This window comes from Salarias fasciatus, chromosome 23, assembly GCF_902148845.1.
Source record: "Salarias fasciatus chromosome 23, fSalaFa1.1, whole genome shotgun sequence".
NCBI lineage: Eukaryota > Metazoa > Chordata > Actinopteri > Blenniiformes > Blenniidae > Salarias > Salarias fasciatus.
The window spans coordinates 12,456,850-12,480,398 of record NC_043766.1 but is presented as its reverse complement, the minus strand read 5'-3'; the positions used below and the strand labels follow the sequence as shown (position 1 = coordinate 12,480,398).

At 38.7% G+C, this 23,549-nt stretch overlaps 1 protein-coding gene across 1 annotated transcript; it reads right to left on the bottom strand.

Annotated features, from left to right (window-relative positions):
• Positions 1–10,396: 10,396 nt before the first annotated feature.
• On the bottom strand, positions 10,397–22,329 carry slc25a24 (solute carrier family 25 member 24). The gene is made up of 10 exons (XM_030083568.1): positions 21,821–22,329; positions 19,229–19,355; positions 19,030–19,117; positions 17,313–17,424; positions 15,092–15,250; positions 14,751–14,903; positions 14,418–14,525; positions 12,523–12,690; positions 12,277–12,427; positions 10,397–11,412 (listed from the first exon to the last, which is right to left on the bottom strand). The coding sequence occupies exons 1-10, from the start codon at positions 22,001–22,003 to the stop codon at positions 11,231–11,233; spliced, it is 1,431 nt and encodes a 476-aa protein (XP_029939428.1). The 5' UTR covers positions 22,004–22,329; the 3' UTR covers positions 10,397–11,230.
• Positions 22,330–23,549: the final 1,220 nt, after the last annotated feature.

The following is a 23,549-nucleotide window of genomic DNA, read 5'->3' as shown; positions in this document are numbered from 1 at the left end:
AATCACATTAGATGAGGTGCGGCTTTCTCAGGCTCGCTCTGATTACATGATTTAAGGTCATGATTGCGGCCACCTTCCCCACACTTGCATGCCTAATTGAGGGATGCAAAGTGATCCACCTCTCCCACAGTCAAACAGATGTTTCATGTGTTTACAACTCCCTGATGGCCCCCGTGTCTTCCACTTTACAGCTGTTTGGACCATACTGGAAGAAAAAAGTCAATGTTGACTGTCTATCATGGAGTCATTATGGTGTTGCTGATGGTGCAATGCCATCCTCTCAAAGACATTTCAGCTCGATCATTAACAGGGGAGATCCCATTTATGGAGGTCTGTCAAACTCGGTTATGTTTCTCCAGACATGATCTATGGTTAGCCCCGAGGCAGCGGTCAACGCCGATCAAAAGGGCCTTTTTCAGTTCAAAAACATACTAAAAATGTAATAAAGACTGCAGTAAAAAGCACATGTTAATTAGATTTAATTTCATCTCATTTTCAAAAGAAGAGCCATTCTCCTTAGTTTTCATACTGTAAAGGTCATTACATCCCTTAACACTCCAACAATTTATCATCACCAATTAAGAAGGTTACTTCCTTGGAAAAACTGAGATGTAGCAGTCCTTTTCAGCACGACACTGCATGTGAGAAAACAGCAGAGAACTCTTCTCTGGAGAGTATGAATAATATCTGTAATATTTATGACATACCTTCATACTCATAGATAACATTGTGGCAGAGCTGCTGCATGAAGCCAAAACTGGCCCATATATCGGTGATGCACGTAAAAACACAACATGCACAATTTTTCTATTAATATAATTGCAATTTCTAATTTTTCCTCTCGGAGTCCCATTATTGCAGTAAGAGGTCTCATAATGCAATTGAACTAATCAGTTAAAAGTGGCAATACTTACAGACACTTTACTACCCTAATTATTGCAAAATACCATTAGCATCAAAGCTATTCAGTGAAGTTTAATTTGTGAAAACTTGCATGCATACTCCTCAAGTGCAAAGCAATATGTTCACCCTCTCAAAGCTAAGAAAAAGGTTCCTGTAGGTTGTTCTGAACACACCATCATCTCAGCATGTGACAACTGACACCTACTGTGCGATTAGTCAGTAAACTGAGATTGTCTCAGTTAATGCACAAAAGTATACAAGCCATGTTCACTGCTATTTCTTCCAGTATTGAGAATATTTGACCATCTTCTTTTTCTTACCACTTTGAGAAAATGAACACGTTTTTGTTGTTGTGGATTATGTTTCCAGCTTGAAAGCTGCATAATTCCTGTGTCCCGAGAGTCAATAGGCTTTTGCCCCATTAATTGAGGAGAAAGCTCATGGCACTGATAGCAAATAACACATGGCATTGGTATGATACATATGATATGGCATAGATTGAGACTGATATTATTTTCAGCCTTTTGTAATCCCTGAAGTAGGATGGGTTAGTGATCTCTGCTTTAGACTGTGGGCAGAAGCTGGAGTAAAACCCATGCACGCACAGGGAGAACATGCAAGCCTTCTCAAAGGCCCAGAACAAAGCGTTGAGCTGGGGCTCTTCTCACTGGGCTATGAGAGTGCTAACCACTACACTAGGGTGTTCACTGAACTCATTTCAATTTGTCATTCAATCTTTCTTTTCCAGCAACTGTATGGTTACTTGACGGGAGCACAATCTTTTTCTGTGTATTTAATTGCATTCAGCGTTAGTCTGCTGTTGAAATTAAATGCAAACAGCTCGTTTCCACTTCCTATGAAAAAAAAATCCTTAATGTTAAATGCTTACAGCTGTTTTTCTTTGAAAGTTGGCTCCAGTTCCCACAGTGTACTTGTCTGGAGGTATAGTGACTTGTGTTTTTTTTTTCTTCTGCTAGAGCTTCTTTTGTTGACCTGAATTCAGTGTAGTCTGATCTGATTATTGATGCACAGACCAGGACAGGTAGGGAAGATGACCCAGATAACCTGACAGACATTTCCATGACAGATGAGGAGAAATCCAATGCTTCTGTTTCTCCCTTTGAGTGAGGTTACATTTTATGTGGATTCATGTTTTGTTGTACTGATGCAGCCTGACCAGGTTATTCTGAAACTTCGCAAATGGAATATATTGCGTAATGCATCACATGAATAGTGCGATAATTGTTGTCTTTTACACACTCCTTCAGATAACGGTCTTCAAACCTGATGTTAACACGTTGTCATTTCACTTGAACACCAACTTGGTGTGTGGAGTTCAGAAGAAGCGTGACACATATTTGGCAGCAGCGAAACGGAGTTGCAGCTGCAGTGAAGCTCAGAAAGGTTCCCTCCCATCATGGTGGGAAGTAATTATCATCTATTAGTAACAAAGCTCCTACAGGCTTTCCATGATTGTATTCTACTACTTCAGTGCCCAGAAGAAAAGAAAAAAAGAGAAGCAGTGAAGTGTAGACCGTTGAAGGTCAGCAAATTCTCAAAAACCTGTGAAGGCACTGGTTTTCTTTCATGTTGAATGTAATTAATGTGAAAAAAATATTTTGGATAAAAGTAATCCTCCAGAAGACTCCAGTTGTGCCCCCAACCTTCTTTATGTGAAACATTTGTTGTAAGTGCCTTTTCAACGTCTTTTAATGTCTTTCAAACTTTGTGACATTTTTTAAAAATAAAAATCATACTGAGATGAAAATAGAGTTCACTGCTGAGCACAGAGGCACCGACACAACCTGAAAGAGAAACTGAAGATCTCAGAGTGAGGCAAACTTCAAACATTTGTGGATGCACTGAAAAAACTCTGTTCACTAAGGGAAATTAAGTTTCTGTAGACAAACTCAGAATATTACAAAATAACTTCCAGAAGATCAAAGGACTTCAAACTTGTCTAATCATCTTATAAATGTAATGATGATGAACACTGGTACTACTGACCTGGATAAAAAAGATTTGATATAAAATCTCAGGGTGTTAAACAGTCGAACCACAGACAACAGCACTATTAAAGATGTAAAAGATGGAATTGGTACAATTTAGAAAGTTATAGAACAATGTATGTAGAACTGTGTAAAACTGCTTTGCAGGTCTGGGTAAAATTATTTATCCATCAAGGAACAATTAATTAAAGGAACTGAAAACATTCACAAAATGCCGATTATCATTCCATTCTATCATTTTAAAGTTTGTTTTATATCAGATAAAATGAAGCCAAAAATTGTATTCATTTTTGCTATATGAATTGTACACTTTAAATTATTTTCCCTTTATTTTTTTCCATCGTTGAACATCACATTTAGCAAATTTATTGTGTTCAGCTACACATTTCAAGTTACCTAAATACTTCAGGTATTTCTAGCAGTTACTGATTATCTTTTAAAAAAAACCAAGTAGTGTTTTGGTGTGTTTGTGTAAAAAAGTGCAAAACAGTTTCAAGACGTTGACACTGAATTCTTAATAAAATGAAAGTTATGAATGTACGGTTCTGTGAATGCATACTCCAACTGCGCATGCGTGAAGGGAACATTTCAGTGCTTTCAGCACCGCCTTTGGCGGTCAGTAGGGATGAGATAGAAACTCTTCCTTCTCTTCAGCTGGAACCAAAGTCACTGAAAAGATTTTCTGACTTTTTTTTGTCATGGCTTTTACCTTTCAGGAAGTGCTGTCTTAAGGTAAACCTTTATTGTTTGTAAATGACTGTTCACAACCAGACACAAGAAATAATGTGAGGTATTAAACATTTCACAGTCTGTCTTTTCATCACTAAACTGCAGCATGTTAGCGCTTTTAATGTTACATCTAGTGTGCTTAACTGACTTTCAGTAACTTTAATGATGACTTTTATTTCTTGGCTACAGTTATTTTGTTTAGTGGAAAATATCTGTGAGAAACCTTAAAAAATAAGAAAAGAAAAAGAAAAAGTTTTGAAGTTATTTTTCCACTTTGAAAATCTTTTAAACCACTGATGCAAATTTTGTAATATGGATTTCAACAAATTTATTTTGTAGTTTCAATCCCGAGTAACTGTTAAATTCATCTGAAATAGAAATATAGCAATGAATTCTCCTATTTGTCTGTTCAGTTGCTCTTTCATTTATAATACTGTGGCAGGAGGACTTCACATCACAATCTCTTATGAGTCACACCAGAATGGCAGTAAGTGTTGAAACGAATCCGAACATGATCATTAAGCTTTGTGCAGTCTACATAAAGTATTCTTCTGTAGGTTCCATCTGCCTGCCTGTGCTTGAATGTCTCAACAATTGAGACACATTAATCTATTTTTCGCTGTACAGCTTTATTAATAGAACGGTGTAGCTTGCATGAGACTGATACTTGATGAAAGCTAAAGTACAATTTTTTTTAAGACTTTCATTAAAGAAATCTAGAATATTCAACTTATGATGTTCTTTGGTCCAGATATGTTCCACTGTTGTGCTTCTCACTTCTCAAGAACCAAGAATCAAGAATCTTCTGACACTAATCCAACAAATTTGCAGATGCATGAGATTGCCTTTCAAGATCTTCAAAATCCTGGTTTCCACAGACTTGGGTCTGAGTCATTGCAACAGTAACATTTTTTTGCTATATGTTGACAATAAAAGCCAAACAAGGAAATGTGATGTGTGCTGATAACATCTGCCCTAATGGGATTGTTCATATCTGACAGAGACATTCAGTCGCCCCCTCTCTTTAAGATGAATCTAACAAGGAAAGCCAGCAGAAAATGGATGAAACAGACACAAACCTAATAAGGAAGATATCTCTGTGTGTGTGTGTGTTTGTGTGTGTGTGTGTGTGTGTGTGTGTGTGTGTGTGTGTGTGTGTGTGTGTGAGCGTGCGTGCGTGTGTGCGTGCGTGCGTGTGTGTGTGTCTTTGGTTTTGTTTGAAGCTGTTAGATGGGATGTTTTTGAGTCCACCTGCAGGAGAGACACCCGCAGCTGTCCTCTGTATTTGCCATGTGAGGCAACCATCGTGTACCCGTCATTGACTGACTCAGGGAATAATGGTTCAAAATTGCTGACATAAAATGCTATAAAGCCAAGAAAAGTACATTAACACACACTGTAGTCCAGCATAATGTCAACAAGAAGCAAAGATTACATGTGATAGTGTGATAAAAACTCATCAATTGTACCAAAAGAGGGTGACAGATATTTTTTTTCACACTTTGACTGATAAAAACAGTCAGCTGTGTGCACGTGTGTGTGTGTGTGTGTGTGTGTGTGTTTACACCAGGGAGTGTGCGCTCATGAGAGAGAGAGAGAGAGGGACTTCTTTGTCTACACAAGAGAAAAACATATTTCTACATGTGTGTGCTCATGATGTAATTTATAATGAAATGTTAGAAACATATTGCTTTCACCATCTCATACTTTGTACGGAGTCCAAGCCTGTCGGGCTTGGTGGGGTTAAAGTTTCACTGGTTAGTATGGGTTTACATCTCGCATATCATCCATCCGTCCGTCCATCTTAATGCCTGCTTTTTCCACTTCGGCTTGCAGTCGATCACTACAGACACAGTAATACACGTACGCGCAGCAGAAATTAACCAGACATGTCTTTGGACAGTGGAGATGAACATGCAGAGAAGATGCCAACAGGAGGACACACAAACACAAAAAACAAATGACCACAAGGGAGTTCAGAAGGCAGAAAGAATAAATAAGTAAAAGCATGATCACCAAACTGATTAAAAAACCAGAAACATGAAAGTCTTTTTTTTTCTTCCATAATAAGCATTTTGATTCAGGACTGAGACATTCAGTTCACTCACTTCATCAGGTAGATCAGTGGTTTCTGAACTTTAAGTCACACACTTAATCTTATTGTAGATCCAGAGTGGAGGTATCATCTACAGGAGTGTCTGTTTTAAGAGAAATAACATTTTTAAGCCATCAAAATGCAAAATTTTAAACTTTGGATCTAATGGAGGCAGCAGATAATTTCTGTTTGCCCGTTCATGGAAGCAAAGCAAAATCATCTTATATAATGGGTCAAACTGAAGGAAACATTCAAACCTCTCTATTTGATGCAGATATCAGCTTTGTGATCTGTGTCACATGTTCAGTACCTAAAGGCCCCTACTGGGGAAAAAGGTCTTTTCTTTCGCCTCCCCTTCTACCTGGAGCACATTTCAGCAGGAACTGAAGTGGTCCAGCTTGATCCCTCTTGGAGGCTTTAAATTATTGGCACAATAGATGGCGAGAGGAGCTATAGCAGTCTGCACATTCTCTTAACTACCTCTCTCCTGCTCTTAAGACCTGCACCACTCTAATGTTTTATGATGTTTTATGTTGTTTGTTTTTAGGAATTTTACCAATGTGCGCCTGTAACTTTTTGTGTTTGCTGCTGCCAACCGGTCCTTCTTGACAATAAGACCCTGGGTCCACCTGTATAAATAAAGGTTAAATAAAATAAAATAAAAGAAATGTTGAGAAAGAAGACTATGTTCCTGTCAACATAACTGTTTTCAGGGACATTATATAGAAAAAGGTGTGTAAATACACAGCATGACTGAGAAAGGAAGTGAGCCAATGTCGATACCAAATGACTCATTAAATGTGTTTTCAGGTCATTGAACCTTCAGCCTCTTCTTCTCTACTGCCCCTGCCTTTCCCTTTCACATAAAATGTGTCCTGTCTCCACCTCTATAAAATCCACCTTTTACACAACATAAACATAACCACATCCGTATAAAAAGTCTTTTCAAAGTAATTCAAGGATGGGTTGAGTTTTGTAGTGATGCAGAAGCAAGATGATCTATAGGGGGGGAAAAGCCCTCTTTTCTGTATAAAGTGAGGCTTGTGTATTGTACAAGTACAGGTTCAGGTGTGATATTTGTAAATTATTTGTCAGAATTCTACACACAAAAGAACGGGGGGTGGACACACATAATTATCTTATTAATCTTATTTCAAACATGTAAACACAAAAAATAAACGACGAGTAATAGTAATAGAAAGTAAACAAAAGAAAAAGAAAAGAACATCTAGTTATCTGAAGTAATGTAACATGAAGGCAAAAGAGTCACATGGTGGTTTCACAACCAGAAGGTCTTAAATACTGGCTGCACCACCTTTCTGTGTGCAGTTTTCATGTTCTCCCTTTGCATACATGGGTTTCCTTTGGGCATTCTGGTTTCCTTCCGTAGTCCATAAAATAACCACCTGACACCGGAAGCACTCGATATGAGAAGCAATTTTGTTTTTTAAAATAACATAATCAAATCATTTTTCGTGCTTGTTTTTTCTGATTTTACTCACAAACCTTGACGACAAAAACAGTCACTTGTGAAATGTAACTCACTAACAGGTAAAACAAATAACACTGATTTTCTCTTTATGAAAGCACTTTAAGTGGTCAAAACAAGTTGATTATAAATACAAAAAAGTCAATATACTATTGATAACAAATAAATTTGTATTATAAATCCTTTTTCAAGTCTAACCAGTAGATCTATTGGTTTAGATACATTTATACTTTGCACCAATAATTATCAGAAGTCTAGACATTTTTCTCATGCATCTAAAACTGCTGGTGTAGGTGACGTAAAGTTTCCACATGTGACAGTTCTTTGCTTAGAAGACTCTGCCAGGGTTGGCCTTGGGCATAGTTGACCTAGACCTCGACCGAGAGGGGCGCCGATTTCCCGTCCCAAACTGTTATTTTTGACAAGTGGATAGTTATTTTTCTGCCGACCCTTGTGGGCACATAGAAGAACAGTGAATTGACAAAGCCAGACACGCTTATCTAGGGTGTAAAATCAGCCAGGGCCAGTCCTGGACCATAACCATGCTTCGAAGACACCTTTTTGTTAAATTCTTATCAATACATCTGCATCATGCGTCATCATGTGAACAAGAGCTAGTTGTAGACTCTGGGTCTGCAGTTTGTATTTTGACCGAGTATGTCTACTAAAATCACTTCAGTGACATCCCGCTACCTCAGTCTGTGGCGTGCTTGAGTCTCGTCAGTGTGACGTCACACCGTAAAGTGAGTGTGGGTTTGTAAGCGCTGTTCCCATGCTCTTGTTTGGTTATGGGAAATACATTCAAAAATAAATCCATTCATTCATCGAGGCAAAATGTTTGTTACAGCATTGTTATTACAGACATAGTTCAACAGCATTTATAGTATCTTTTTCTTCTATCCAGGTTCCGCTGTAATTGCCTTCCTGGAGTCACTGCTGTTTTGTCTCCACCTGGTGTTGTCTCCAGCTATTTGTCTTCAAGCCACTTGTCTCCTACAATTTTGAGCTGCATAAATGGTGTCAGCCCGTGTTGCTGTGTTGATGCTGCTGCTGCACTGCATCTGCAACATGCTACAAATCCTTGGCTGCCCTTTGCAGATTATGTTACTGACTGGGGAATGGTCTGAAACTGGGGTTTTGTCCCCTTTTAGCATGAATGTCTGCAAAGTGTTCTGATTGGACAGGGGGCAGCTGTGGCATGCTTATGTCTCCTGGAAGTAAACAGCATTTTTCTCTTTGTTTCTCAATTCACTTTGTTATAACAGCTTTGAAAATGTTTGCATTGTTAAGCGACCATCCATCCACTTCTTTCATTATATCCAGTTCTTCTGAAACTGCTGTTAAACTTACTTCCTATCCAGCAAGCTGCAAATATCTCCAAATGGCTTAAACCTAACAATCTAGATGAGCCATGGCTGGATGTAGAGCAAGCATTATGTGAGGATCTAGTCATGTCTGACTTGCCATTCATCAGCTCCACGATCATATCCCATCTGTGTTTTAAAAGTATTAACATCAGGTCCTCTTTAATGGCTTGGTGGGACTTTCTAAAGCTAACCAAGTCTTCCCTGATCCCGTGTAAACTCACACCCATCTGGAACAACCCTGACATCCTGCAAAACAAAAAGATGATAAACTTCACTCAGTGGAGAAATAAAGGAATTAGACAGTTAGAACATATAGAAATGGCAACATTCTATCATTTAATACTTTCATTTCACAATATGGACTCAGTAGCACAACATTTGAATATCATCAACTTAAATCTATTATAGGCAAAAAAAAATATATACCCTTCCAATTGCACTGGCAGCTGCGTCTCAGGGTTGAAGAATTCCTAAAACTTAGTTCCCCAAAGTTGATATCAAAGTTATATAGAATATTATCAGAGCTAGAGGATACAATCTTCCTTCCAACTTCCAATAACTTTGATCAAAATGCATGGTCACGGATATGTTTGAATGCCTTTAAAATGACAAAGAACTCAAATATACAACTAATACAATTCAAAATTCTGCATAGAATTCATTATACAGGACAAAGGACGTACAAGATGGGTCTGTCACAATCTGATATCTGCTCACATTGCAATGAGAACAGGACTGACAGCTTCCTCCACGCCTGTCTGTTAACAGTACAACTCCTGCTGGGTCATAGCTGTTACCAGTGACAACACCGTTATGCTCTTCCCCTGGCTTGCGGGGGCCAACTGTGGCTGTTGGCCATACGGTAGGTGTTAGTTGGTGAAGGCTGCGTTGGTGCCCCCTACCTCTGGCTATTGGCACCAATCCTGTCTGGTGAGGGACAGCTCTGGTATCAGCCCTGGGATTCCTCATGACTACGCTGGCATACGCCATTCAGTGCTTTTAGCACCACCTTCTGTTGGTCAGTAGGGATGAAATGGAATGAAAGTTCTGAATGTAAGTACGGTTCTATGAATCTGCCAGAGCATGCTGTTATTCAAAATTCTCGTGGTCACGCGAGAAGATTCTGTAGGAGCCGAGTCCGTGGTGACACCAGAACTTAATACAAGGTGACGTTGTTGATATGCATACTCAAACTGTGCATGTGCGAAGGGAACATTCAGTGCCTTCTGGTGGTCATCCTAAATTCATGAAACCATAGTTATCTTTGGAACTTTCGCTTTTCAGCCAGATGCAGAACTTGCTATCTTTGGCTACTGATGGTCTCTACAAGCCTGTACAAAGATAATCACTAAGAGACACACTTTGAGCAATGGGAAGTATCCCTTAGTTCCAACTTTTCAAAAATTGATCATGTTTCTTGCAATGGGAACAAATCCTTTTTCTTCAGAAGTGGAGGATTGAAAACTCAATGTCGCTCTGAAGCACCACCCCCATTACCACTGACTCAACTCACAACGTAACTCTGCGCTTTGAGTTCCAGCGCCAGGTGACTTTCAAGTATGATAAATCCTTGTATCACTTGTACTACTCTAACACCCACCATCTAATGTGCAGCTGTTTAATCACACAAAACACATGTCTGAGTCTGTTTGTATCAGTTCATATTTTGAAAAAAATTCTAAAGTACGAGAAAATAAAAGAATTAATGTAATTAAAAAGCCTACAAGTGTTACGTTATCATGAGACACTTCACAAAATGCCTCTTTCAAATTGTTCAGAAAACAAGTACACCACAATGTTTTGGTACTGAAAGACTTTTATTGGTGTAAACTCCAGCATCTATTAATGAAATAAAGAAAGGCAAGAGGAACAGGAGGATGCAGAAGCCAACAAATATCTGAGAAGGAAACAAATAAGGCACATTTTCCTCCACATTCACCAACCTCAAAGAAGTGCAATCGTGTCTTTGACAAAGCCCTTTAAATACCAACAAAACTCAGATCTCAAAAATAACAGTCACAAACACAACACAATGTGAAGGACAGCGGTGTAGATGCAGTATCCCCCTTTATAGAAATGTGGAAATACTGCAACTTGTCAACTTTTGGTATCAATATTTTTGGAACGAAACAAAACATAAAATGTGGCAGGTGATGCTCTGGGCTTCTTATTGGGAGACATTTATGATGATAAGGTGCTTTTTGGTCAAATATCAATAGACAAAGGACTGTGAAAGGGATATCATAACACCTTAATAGAGAGAGAAAAAAGTGTTTCGATTAAGCAAAAAATAAGCAAATTGAGTGTTTTGATTGACAGTCAACTGGCCCACAGTACCCTGAGACCTGCAGTGAAGTGGTAAATGCAGCTTTGACATAAACCAACATTTAAAAAAATTGTAAAGAGCTTAATATTTATTGTCAGCCTCGTGTGTGAGTGCTGCAAGTTTTTGTGACTTAATGAGGCTCAGTATGTCCTGTAATTACTCTGCAAAATCTAGAAATGGCTCCATCTGCAGCAATGTGAGTTCAGACTGCAAAGGTGTGCAGGTAAACAATATCTGTAAATGTCATATCAAAGTCCGTGAAAGAGGGGGACTTCTGCATATCTTCCTACACTCACACATGCAGACTCATGCCTACTTCTGAATACCCAGGCCCGACCGCATGTACTCATATACCACGTAGCTGATACTGACAGCCGGTAGGACTTTCATGAAATTAGGCAGGATGCCACGATAAAGTCCAAAGAAGCCATCTTTTTCCAGGATGTTCTTCACCAGCTTGGTCATGGGCAGCTGCTCTGACCCCTCCAGAGAAGCTGAACAGAGAGAGCGAAAGCAAACCAAGATCAGAGACAGTTGTCAGCTCATGTCTTCTGCTTTTGGCTTCTTGTGTTTGTGCAGTAGTTCAAAAACAAAACAATCAAAGATTTTTTTAATTATTACTTATTTGAAATTATTTGAAATTTTCTGCAATTTTTTTTTTTTTTTAATACCAAATTGGAAAACACAGCCTGCACAACAATGCACCACACCTGAAAACCAACACTTAAACCTAAAAACAATTTTACATTAAGCCTGGTGACACAGAAAAAAGTTCATTTGTAAGGTGTAAAATATCAGAGATTTTAATACGTTTTTGTTTTCAGTAACAGCTGAGAAGCTAAACAAATGAATGAAAAGAAACATACCCATCTACAGTTGATAAACACCAACAGAGGAAGCCTTAAATGCCTCTAACTCGAGTTCATATTACTGTTTATACATTTAAAGCATGTTTTTTTAATTTCTTTTTACATAATTTGATGTTCACTTAATCTATAAATAAGTTCCTCTATTACCTCTTTGTACATGATGCCAAAGTCAAAAAGCGAAAGAAAATAATTCATTCTTATACATTTTCCTTTTCTGAAGCACAAATGTGACTAAAATGATATGAAGGTACATACTAACCTTAAAAAAAAAATCATATTTCATCAAAGTCAGATCATAAAGCCTCTATTTTCAAACCACAGTGTAATAATATCATAAAGCGCAAACTTAGCATAAGCTTTTTCACTCCAACGACTAAGCAGTAAATGTGATTTTTTTTTCCCCCCATGTGTACAAATTTGTCCAACATAAAATCTTTTTGTAACCTTTCTTCAATACTAAACCGGCCCTTTGAGGATTTATTCACTTACCTTGTGCTTGCATGCGGGTGCGGACCAGAGCCAGGGGGTAACTGGCCAGCTGCCCACAGGTGCTGGAGAGGGTCCCACAGCCAAGCAGCACCAGAATCCCTGGGTTGGCTGTGTCTTTGGCATAATGTGACAGCCAGAGGTTCTTCAAGCTCTGCAGAGGAGATATGTCCATAGTGAATATACCCGTAATTCAGCCTAAAAATCAGATGTGATGAACTTATGAGAGGATGTGAATGGTCCACATACCTCATACACTGCCAGATCGATTCCAGCATAGGGAATAATGCCCAGAATATTGGGGAGGTAGCCCTTGTAAAATGCCTTCACTCCCTCCTTCTTCAGGATTTTCTTGGCACAATCAAATATCCCTGAGTATTGTCCGGTTTTCCTCAGGGTCAGACGAGTTTTCAGCACCTCAACAGACAAACATGATCAGAAAGGTTATTTAGAAGCAGGTGGCACTTCCAACACTGGCAGAAAACAAGTTGGTGCTTCACAGCACCACTGTGAGGATATTTTATATTTAAGAGCATTCATCTTGAACATACATAAGAGTTCCAGCTCACACTGAGCTGGTTTTCCCTCCCCAAAATGAAGTAAACACGCATTTTAGATTATCTAAATGAGTAACCGTTTAACTGAGTAAAACCCTAAAACATTTCTCACCTTCTTTGTTCTTTGTAAATGAACCCCAACCATAATTACAGCAAAATATAACTTCATTATTGAAAAGAAGACAGAGGAGGAATAACACATTATTGATAAGATTAAGATTTTCAGTACAACCTTCACATGTAAATTTGATATTACATTGTGAATTTACACTCTCATACACTGACATTCAGATGTTCACATTGATTGTTTCCTTTATTATTTAAACACTAGTTTTAATAGTTAACCACCATGAGTGAAAACATGAAAATTCTGGACTAACGTGCGCTCTACCATTTGACTCCAAGCTAATTAACTGATGTAACTTTATCTAAACTTAATGAGCTGGTGTTTCATCAGACTGACCCACATAGCGTTGATTGCCCATCTAATGTGTTACACTGATATCGCAATGTACAAACTATATCATTGCTGGAGGAGACAAAAAAGTTAATTTCCTGACCCACCAGCCTGCGACTGAGGCATCATCGTACCTTGCTAACTGCTAAAAAATATATGTAAAAGCTTTTAAAAGTCACTGAATGAAAAACTGACAGTCAGAGTTTGATCGACAGCTGCTCTCAGCTGAATGATGTCATCAGTATACGCCCATATATGGTCATGAGGGGGACATGCAGCTACAGCGTGAGGCAGCAAAAAAAGAAAGAAAAAAAAAAGGTTTCTCTTTGGGAGAAACTGAGTCCTCACCAGTACAAAGAGGATGGAGCACATCGCACCTGAGCTTCAGTCTGTGCACTTCTGCACATTTTACTTCTTGTCCATAAAGCTTTGACTGGTCTTGGGCCTAAATCTCAGATTTACTTCTGTCTAGAATATGAACGATCCAGTCCCTCAGGTCTTCAGGAAGAGATTTACTGAGTGTTCCCACAGTCAGAGGCAAACAAGGTGAAGCGGCTTTTAGTTTCTGCGCTCCTCACCCCTGGAACAAACTTCCTGAACATCTGTGAACTGCTGACACACTCTCTTCTTTAAAATCAAGAGCTTAAACATGATTATTTATACAGGTTTTTGAATAAACAATAGATTCCATAAAATTAATCTTGGTTTAAATTTGGAGTGATGCAGTGAAGCGCTTCCTCCGCTCATGCAGAACGTATTATTTAAGCTGGATATGTAGAGTGAGTAGTTTATTTGTGGGGGTACCGAGAACAGTGTGACATGACTCTGATGAGAGGATGAAATATTTGTGGACGATGCGGACACCAAATACCACTATGGGAAAAGCACAAAATACACTGTTCCAAATGCATTTTTGCATTCATTTAAAATTTCTGAACTACTTACTCTTCTGTTTTGATGTCATTTCATCTTTAAATTTTATTTTTTGTTTTATATTTTGCTTCGTCTATACGATTTTATTGTAATTCTATGTTTCTTTCTCTTTGTGAATCATTTTATACAAATAAACCCACCTTGCTTTGCCTATTATAATTACAATTATAATCCTCAAATCCTACACTTCCACTCACCTCCATTGGGTAGATTGCTGTTTGCGCAGTGGCTCCAGCCAGCGATCCTGCCAAGAACCTCTCGTGGGTCTTCACCTTTCCTGGTTCACTAGCCAGCATCTTCTTGTACTGAAGAAACACAGGAACAGCAGAGGTTACTCAGAATCAGATAAGCATGACCAAAAAAAAAAAAAAAAAAAAAAGGAAAAACTATTGGTTCCTCCTGTTCTGAGTGAAACTGCTTTTTCTTACTTCAAAATGTGTGCAAGAATGCCTGCGAGGAGCTAACAGTTTATCAACTGAAACCCTGAAGCGCAAGCTTAAGTCTCCTTGGAGGCTGTGAAATGTGTTTACCTGTTCATAAGCCATGAATTTAATAGCTGTCTCAGGAGCAATCTTCAGGACATTGATACCATTTCCTCTCCACAGTGATGACAGGCCTCCTTCCTTTATCATGTCCTTGAAGCCACCAACCAAACTGATTTTGTTGCTCTTAGAAGCATGAACCTGTAAGTAAGAAAAGGTGTGCAGCTGTGAGTAAAGGTTCTGATACTGTAAGTCAATGGATTTATGACACAGTGGAGTGAAAAATTAAATATTTATAACCATTGTTGTGACCAGGCTGAATACACCATAAAAAGAACCTTTGTTGAATTTTTCAGTGTCAACACACAGCCTGTTAATGAAGACATTACCTGCAGGAAGACCTTCATTCTGTCCAGAGGGGCGGTTCCTGTTCGTGAAACGGCGCCGGCCACGGCACCTGCCGCCAGCTGCTTCCACCACAGACCAGTGGTCTTCTCCTCCTCTGTGAACTCGTCTGGGATGGTGAGGCTGTCCCCAATATCCAAAGCCTACACATGCAACACAATTTGTTGAAACATTTATTGAGAAATTGTCTTGTGAAGTGACACAGACCTGAGCCATTTATAATAATAGATATGTTTGACAATATCTTCCAGAAAAATTCAAAGACATATGTGTTGACGTTGTGAAATATGAAACCACTACATTCCTGGTGACTTAACTGATATTGTTTTGCTGAAAATCCACCTTTATCTGAATTTTTTTTTTTTTTTTTGCCGTCTAAAGTTTGCAACCGTCAGAAGCAGTCTTACATAAAGAGTGTCGTAATTAAAATTTCAACTAAGATAATAACTAAATGAGGAGAAAAAATGTTTCCCATTTATATTTATTGTGTTACTTCATCATTCTTTATACTGCTGCTGAAAGAGGCCTTCATATTTTGAAGTGCCTGTGACTGTATAAATCTGCCCGTCAAGTCACATCTTACTTTGAAATTAACTGTTGTTGCTAAGAGCAAAGTCATACACTTTTATACTTCTTTGTAATCTTAGTTGATTGTAATAATAAATAGCTATTTCATGAGTGTGTTGTTTCTGGGTGTCACTTTTTATTGTCTACACCACTGGTCACTTTGAGCACCATGAGGTTGTAACATGACGCCTCTAATTTCTATTATATTTTTTGGTCTGCTGTCAGATTATTTACAAATACTGTGATATACTGCTGTTGTGATGTATTTGTTTTTATATATATATTTCAGGAAGTACATCTCAAGACATTTCTTCTGGTAAAATAAACTTTCAACAATATAACTAATTCCTTGTATGTACAGTATTTGTTATACATAATGATAACCGAACTAAAGACTAAAGATTTCAATACAAGGACCTACCAAATCCACCTCCACCTCATAGATCCCCCCGTCCTCCTCAAAGTCGATGTAAAACCAGGTTCCCTGATGTTGCTGCTGCTGCTGAGGCTGCAGCAGAGCCATTGCCATCCCCCGTCCTTAATAAAGCCGCTGAATCTGTATAATTTGGTTCCTCTTAAATTCCAGTTCACAGTGCTGATTGCAAAAAGTGTCCAGAGAGATGCTGAAGGTCTGCGGAGCCAAATGCTGGACAGTAGCTCTCAGTTTCGACACTGACGATGAAGGAAAATGTTACCGATGCCTCCTCTGCACTCCGTTCCTGCCCTCCTCTCACTTCCTCTCACCTCACCATGTCCCAATCCCACTGACAAGCTAATCTGCTCCCAGCTTATCTCTGCTCATCTTAGAAACTTAGGTTAATTTAACCTCCGGGGCCGTGCCAGTGAACCGCAAACGTCAGAGATTAGCCATTGACTGGAACTAGATGTGTTTGTAACAAGCAATTATGCCACCGTACAGTCAAAGGATGGCTCAGGTAACATTGATTACTACTGCATTTATCAAGCAGCAGTATTTGATACTTTCAATAATCAATGATCGAGACCCATTTTGTACAAATAAGGAAAACAGTTTAAACTTGAAATGTTTTACTTTTTTTAAGTGGAGTTGAGTTCATTCAGGAAATTCGAGCAGTTCCAGCCAGTCCTCTCATCTTACTCTCTCCTCCTCTTTTTCTCACCTCTGCTCTGGAAGTCTGGAAGTGAATGAATCTAATCTCTTGACGTAGACGTTTGTGATCTGCTGCCAAAGCTCTCCGCCAAATCCTGTATTAGCCGACGACCGTCTTTCTTGACTTTCCCCTTCAGTGCTATAGTTATTACAAGGATGTCTTTCACAGCCAAAGGACGCCAGCGGGTGCAGGAGGGACATTTTGTCTTTGATGATGCAACTTTTAACTAGTGATTTACTTTCATGTGCGAGTCTTATAATTCAAACTCAGTCATGTGCTAGCATCTCCTGCACAGAGTGCTCACATGTACAACCCATTCATGTCATCCCAGGTTAAAAACTTTTATCCCTAAAGGTTGGTCAGTGGCACACAGGAGATGTTAATCTGAACATAGAGAATATTAATTTCCATATATGGTTAACGTCAGCATGTTGGTTTGAATAAACTGACACAAATGGTTTCACACCAACACAGTCGCACATAGGGCATAATAGCAGCGTGGTCTCACCGTGGTGTGCTTCCAATAGCGGATAATCTCCTGCAGGTTGGTGGCAGGATTAAACAGGAAGTGCTCCCTCCATTCATTCCAGTCCAGAGTCATGGTGCCATCCACGTCGATGCTGTACACATTAAGGGAAGATGAAATATGCTCGAGTGTATTATTCAATTGAAATTCCAGTGCCTGGGCTCCATTGCTGGACAGAAATTAAGTCAACTCAAACATGTCTATAAAAATTGTTTAATGAAGAGGACTAAAAATCCTTGAGAGCGACAGAAGTTTAATGCAAAGGGTATCATGACAGTCCTAAAGTTACACCCAAAGATATAATTGTTGCTTTATTGACCTTATATTTATGTTAGGATAAAACAGGAAACTTTTCTCCTTTGAATCTGTGTCCCGATCTTCTCTCATTACTTATATTTTTATTTCCTTCCTATGTGACACATCGGCTTTGCGGTTTTGAAACAAGCCGCTCTCTCTGATTCACAGTCATGCATATCCTGCTTTACTTCTCCTTCCTGCTAAGTACTGTCATTTTTCTTCCTGGCCATCTACGACTTTACATACTGTTACTGGAGTCAGGCTGAAGGAAACCTGCACAGCCACAAGAAAAACTCGGACATTCAATCACTGGTTTTATGCCAAGAGACACTGTACACTCAATCAGCAGATCTGTAATTCACAGGTACAATCCATAAGTACTTAAAATTGTATTTTAAATGGGGGTCACAGCATCAAAATGGGGTAGACTGCAACCTTTATAGTCAAATGGACAATTTTTATCTCCTGAATAAAATAATAAAATACATTAATAATAAAATAATTAAAGAATAAACCAGACCCCAAACGCTTTAACATCCGAAATGACAAAACAGTTCATAAACTTAGATTTAAAGTTTATCTACAGTGTCTAAATTTATATTTCATATAAGATTCATGAAATAAATACTAAAAATATCTTACCTCATGCCATCATACTAGATTTTTTACAAAAAAAAAAAACAAAAAAAAAAAACACTAGACTCATACCAAAAGATCAAATATGCCTCATAATGAAAGAGAAACAGACAGACATGTACCGGCTAATTCTGAGATAAATACAACATATAATCAGGGCATGTAAGAACATAAAGGTCTGTCTTCATTGTTCACTTGATCAACCTAAAGGGCTGATTATATGTTTTTAAAGTATGACATACATTAAAAAAGCTTAAACAGCCTAATGAAAAAAAAGTTTAAACATTAAATTAAACTATTTATTTCTGAGGTATTTACTGTGATGATTTATCTTAGCTTGCTTGATTTAGCTTGACTTTAAAACTCACCATTAGTCACCTGCAGGGAAATGAAGTGGGTTGGTGATGCTGTAGGGCGTGTTTCCATTGATAAAATATACAAAGAGTCTCATTTGTTACCTTACCTGGGAGTCCTGCTATAGGAACATTTTTTGATGAATGAGTTGCCGTTTAATTAACAGCTGATGATCAATCTAAAACTGAAGCAAGCAGCCTGACAAAGATGGCTCCATGTGGTACACCGTCTCCCACTCTAGTGAGCTGGTTATCAGTCCAGCACAATAATCCTCTCCTTCACTGTGTGGGGACAGTGACCTGCTTTTTGTTTGCTTGTTTTTTCCCTCTTTCTATGGAATCTTGCCCAAAAAGCTTGCATAAAGAAGAAGCAGTACAGTAAAACACCAAGAAAAAAAAATGACCTGAACTACCTCTGAAGGATTTTCTCTGCCTCCTCTTTGCTGATGTCGAGTCCCAGGTCTGCCAGGGACTGTTTGATCTCCATGAAGTCGATTCGACCTAGAGAGAAAACGAACAAATCAGATATGAGATTCCACATATAACAGTTAAGATGATATAATTCAAAGTTTTTGCTTTGGATTCATTATGGTTATTATTTTTTAAACACACCATCATTATTTTTGTCCAAGCTTTTGAAGGTGAGGCGTAACTTCTTCTCATGCTCCTTCAGATATTTGGAGAACTCGTTGAAGTCGAGCCCGTCGTCTTTGTCTTGGTCTCCAGACGAAACTATTTTCTACATGACAAAGCACACATAAGATTGTTAGCTGATTCTTGTAGCTCATCAGTTTGCTGACAACTGTCTGACCTCCACATGAGGTGAAGGCAGAGCATTCCTCTAAGCTCAATGCTGCCAGCTACTGGCAGAAAAACTCAAACTCACAGTGGAGCCCATTGCATGCTCAACTTTATCATCATCTACAGCAATTTTCTCCAACATTTCTCAAGCAGTTTCCCTTTTTAATTTTAAACATTTTTTGCTACACATTACTTTGTAAAACATAATGCTAGTATAAAAATGGAGCTCGTAAAAGGACTGAATATGAAAGTCATTACTCCAGTCTACCAGATATATCCCCTGTTCTGATATATACAGTATATAAAAAAAAAATTAAATAAAGTATTTAAAGCAATGATGTATTCTCTGAGTAAGAAACGTAACTTTAAACATTAATGACCTCACAGCACGAGGAATTGTTTGATCATACGTGGTTTCAAAAGTCACTGTTTGTAACCTGTTCTTTGTATTATTATGAAATACTACACACAATCAGACATGGCTGCTGTTTCATTAAACATGGTAGTACATTCTGTAGTATACATATATTTCCCCTCTGGGCTCAAACTTTTAAAGCTTTCTGAGTCACAAATGGCAGAGAGGAATGCAACATTATTTGGTTAACAAAGGTGAGGTGCAACCTTTCTCCTGTCTTCCCTGCCCAGAATAAATTACACCTGCAGTGCACTTAAATACAGTTTCATAAAATGTAGAAGTACTTCCCCTCCCTTAGTCCTGCTCCTCACCAGCCTGAGGTTACAAGGTTGCTTTCGCAGCAAATTCAAGTATCTGGAATAGAAAATCCAGACTGTTCAGATAAATGTACTTTGCTACAGGGTAAATGCTGAATGTGACTGAAAACCATTGGGAAACGACAGTGAAATCAAGGTAGTGGAACATCAATCCATCAATCACTGGGTTGGTTGAATAATACTGATTTCCACACATGCATGTGTGCAAACAGGCATATACATTTGTTTATGCTTGATATTACTTTCTTTGTTTGGATTTCACTCATGTTAATGTGCCTGTATTAGCATAAATATCTAAATTAAGGAAGCTGTTCATTTAGATTACATGTTTCTGTCCATCTGACTTTTTGCGTTTGTAGGTATCAAAAACAAAAGTACAAATAAACTTATCTCAGCATGTTATTTTTTTAAATCTGTCTGTATGATCCTTTCATTATTTTTATGTTTATTGTCATTTAATGAAACTGAGTAAAATTAAATTTGATCTCTTGAGATAAAGACAACAGAAAAATCAATTAAACTCTTCCTGATGATTTCTACAGGTCATCAGCAACTTAAAAGAAGACTGTTGTGGATTTGGCCACAAGTTTGTGTTTGATTTTAGGCTTAGGCTGTTAAACCATTTTAAACATTCACAATAACAATTAGAGGATAATGCCTTAAACTCTGAGTCACGGGATTTGGGGGATTAATGCTTTGATACAGACTGACAGAATAGCTTAACTATAACCTTTGTCACCTTCCACTCAGTAACACATATCTTGCAGCCAAACTTCCTAAACCAGGAACAAAGCTAGTTAGAAGTTTTGATGTTAACCTCGCTGCTTAGATGAGTTTGAGCAAAGCTTCACAAAAAAGGTGCGACTGTTTCTCCAGTTGTGGTTTGTGAGTTCACAGTTAAACTTGTCTAACTCGTCCTTGAATTAGTCTTACACAATTATTTTTGCAGGAAGATGTTAATTGAATAAAAATGAAATGATTCACAAAGATACTATAAAACGTCGGTCTACAGTAGTTGGTCACTCATGGTGAAATGAAGATCAAGATATCTGACAAATCGAAAGAAAACTGTGCAGCAATCAGTTACTAAAATGGAGTGAGCTACCCTATATCATATATCACGCTTTGTTTCTTTAGTATAAGTATTCTGGAGCATAATGATTATAAAGATATTATTTTAATAGGGTATTTTCAATCAGCAGCGAAGTCAGTGTGACTCATAATTATAGGTGGCAGTTTAGCCACAATTTAAAGAGGACAGTAACAGGATTGTATAACCGTGTTTCCCTGTGAAATGTGTCCTTGTGAGATATTTTAAGTTAAAAATTAAAAAGTTAAAAAGTATTTTCGCTCAGTTTCAGCATTCAACACATTGAAAAGTGAAATAACTTTCGGAGCAGCTGTCAATATCACATCATTGCAGTTTATATCCTAAAAATGAAGCTTATTTTCCTCGATAAAGTTTTGATAAACGGCTTGACGTTAAAACTGGGAATGCGCCATCATTAGCTGCAGTTTTGCAGTGATCTTTGAACTACACAGGAGGAAATTGAGCTCGTTAAGGTCTGCGCTCCAGAAGACGCTCCGGAGGTGAAACAGTGACGCCCTGCAGCTCGATCCCCTAAAAAACACTGAGCACAAGTTTGGAACTTATGTGCCCTGTCTATTCACCTGGGCCGCCCCTTTCCCGGGTTTGATGCCCATTGCAGCCATGCCAGCCTTCAACTCGGCCACATCCACTTTTCCATCCTTGTTGGCGTCCAGCTTGGCGAACAGATCCTCGTACGTTCTCGACGCATCCTCTGCTGCGCAGCGACAGTCCGTGAAAAACAGCTTCTTCACAACTTGATACATGGCTGAACGGAGATCAGATGTGTCTGAGGCCCTGCGCTCTCTCTATCTCTCTCTCACACACACGCACACACACACACACAGACACCGACTTGGAATGCAAACACACTCAAAGCGACTCCTGCACTTCTGGTTTGAAGCAGCCGGGTGGCCTAGTGCGCTTTCGGAGCGTTTCCGCGGCGCCGCGTGGAAAAGAAGTCAAAGGAAAGTCCGCATGAGTCGGTGCGGTGCGGCCAAAATCCCCGTGTCGGCGTGGATTTACTGAAATGCAGGTTGCGGATGAGGTAGAACGACAGTACGCTGCAGATGGGTGGGGAGACTTCTGTTTTCCTCAGGAGACCTCCTCTTTTAGTGCGCGCGCGCGCACGCACTCACACACCACAGGGACACACCCTTCTCCGCACCAACACAAACGCCGCTCACACGCAGAAAATGTTGATCATGACCTACATTTGCACAGCTGCTCAAGCAGGTGAAGCTGCTGTTTCCATTTGTGTACATTTTGTCCTCGGTTGTTTTTTTCTCTCCATTTATTATGAAAAATAAAGTTTTTTACTTCAGAACTTTATGGCTGGTTGTATAACACTCCCTCACTTTGAGCACGCACGCGCAGACTGTACTCTGAATTTCATCAAACTTTCAACTCTTTCATAGTTTCATAAATATAATTGTGTCAATAAGAGAATAGCCCAAATAATCACTCAAATGCACGTAAACATCGCATCTCGGGTGTTGGCATGTAATAGGAAGTTTCAGGGAACTGAACTTGAGACTTTCACTATGAATGTGCAGCAAAACACGCCCATACGCTGAGCCTGGTACACAGCTTCTTCTTCAGCAAAATGAGTCATAGCCACAGGAATCCATGCCACAGCTGGTCCAGGCTAATTTAACTCTTAATGTGTTCAACTGTGAGTCCATCACCCTGAGGACGCACAGAGACAACTGACCATGGCAATCTGCCCACGTTGGATCCTCAGCTGAAAATGCATTTGCATGAAGTGGGTCCATATAACATGACTGAAAGGATGCAATTAGTCAGAAAAACTCAGAGCTGGATGTTTGAGGGGTGTGGATGCATATTTTGGATTGCAACTTTTTTGAAGTGTGTGGGCAAGAAGCTGCAATGGGGGTTCAACAGAAGGAAAAAACTCCTAGAGGGGATCACGGAATCTACCTGGTAGAATATTTCTTTGTTATTGAAGATAAATTGTGATAAAAAATACGTAAAAGGGTGTAAGACTATTCATTTCTTTATTAATGTTGCAATGGATTTTATTCTAAATGTAATGAAGACAAAATAAGCTTCTCTGAAACACTAGAGATGTAGCAGATATTACAGTTTCAGATAATACATAAAGGTATTCTGTTCATTTTGACTTGAAAGTAGCACAAAATTGCTGTCTTTTATTATTAGTGAAACAATAGCTTATATCATTAAAAAAAACAAAAACAAAAAAAACAGTGTTTGAGTCAATGCATGTCCGGTCTTACAAATGGAATGCATAATGTACCCAACTCTGTTTGATGAGTTCCTGTCAGGTATACA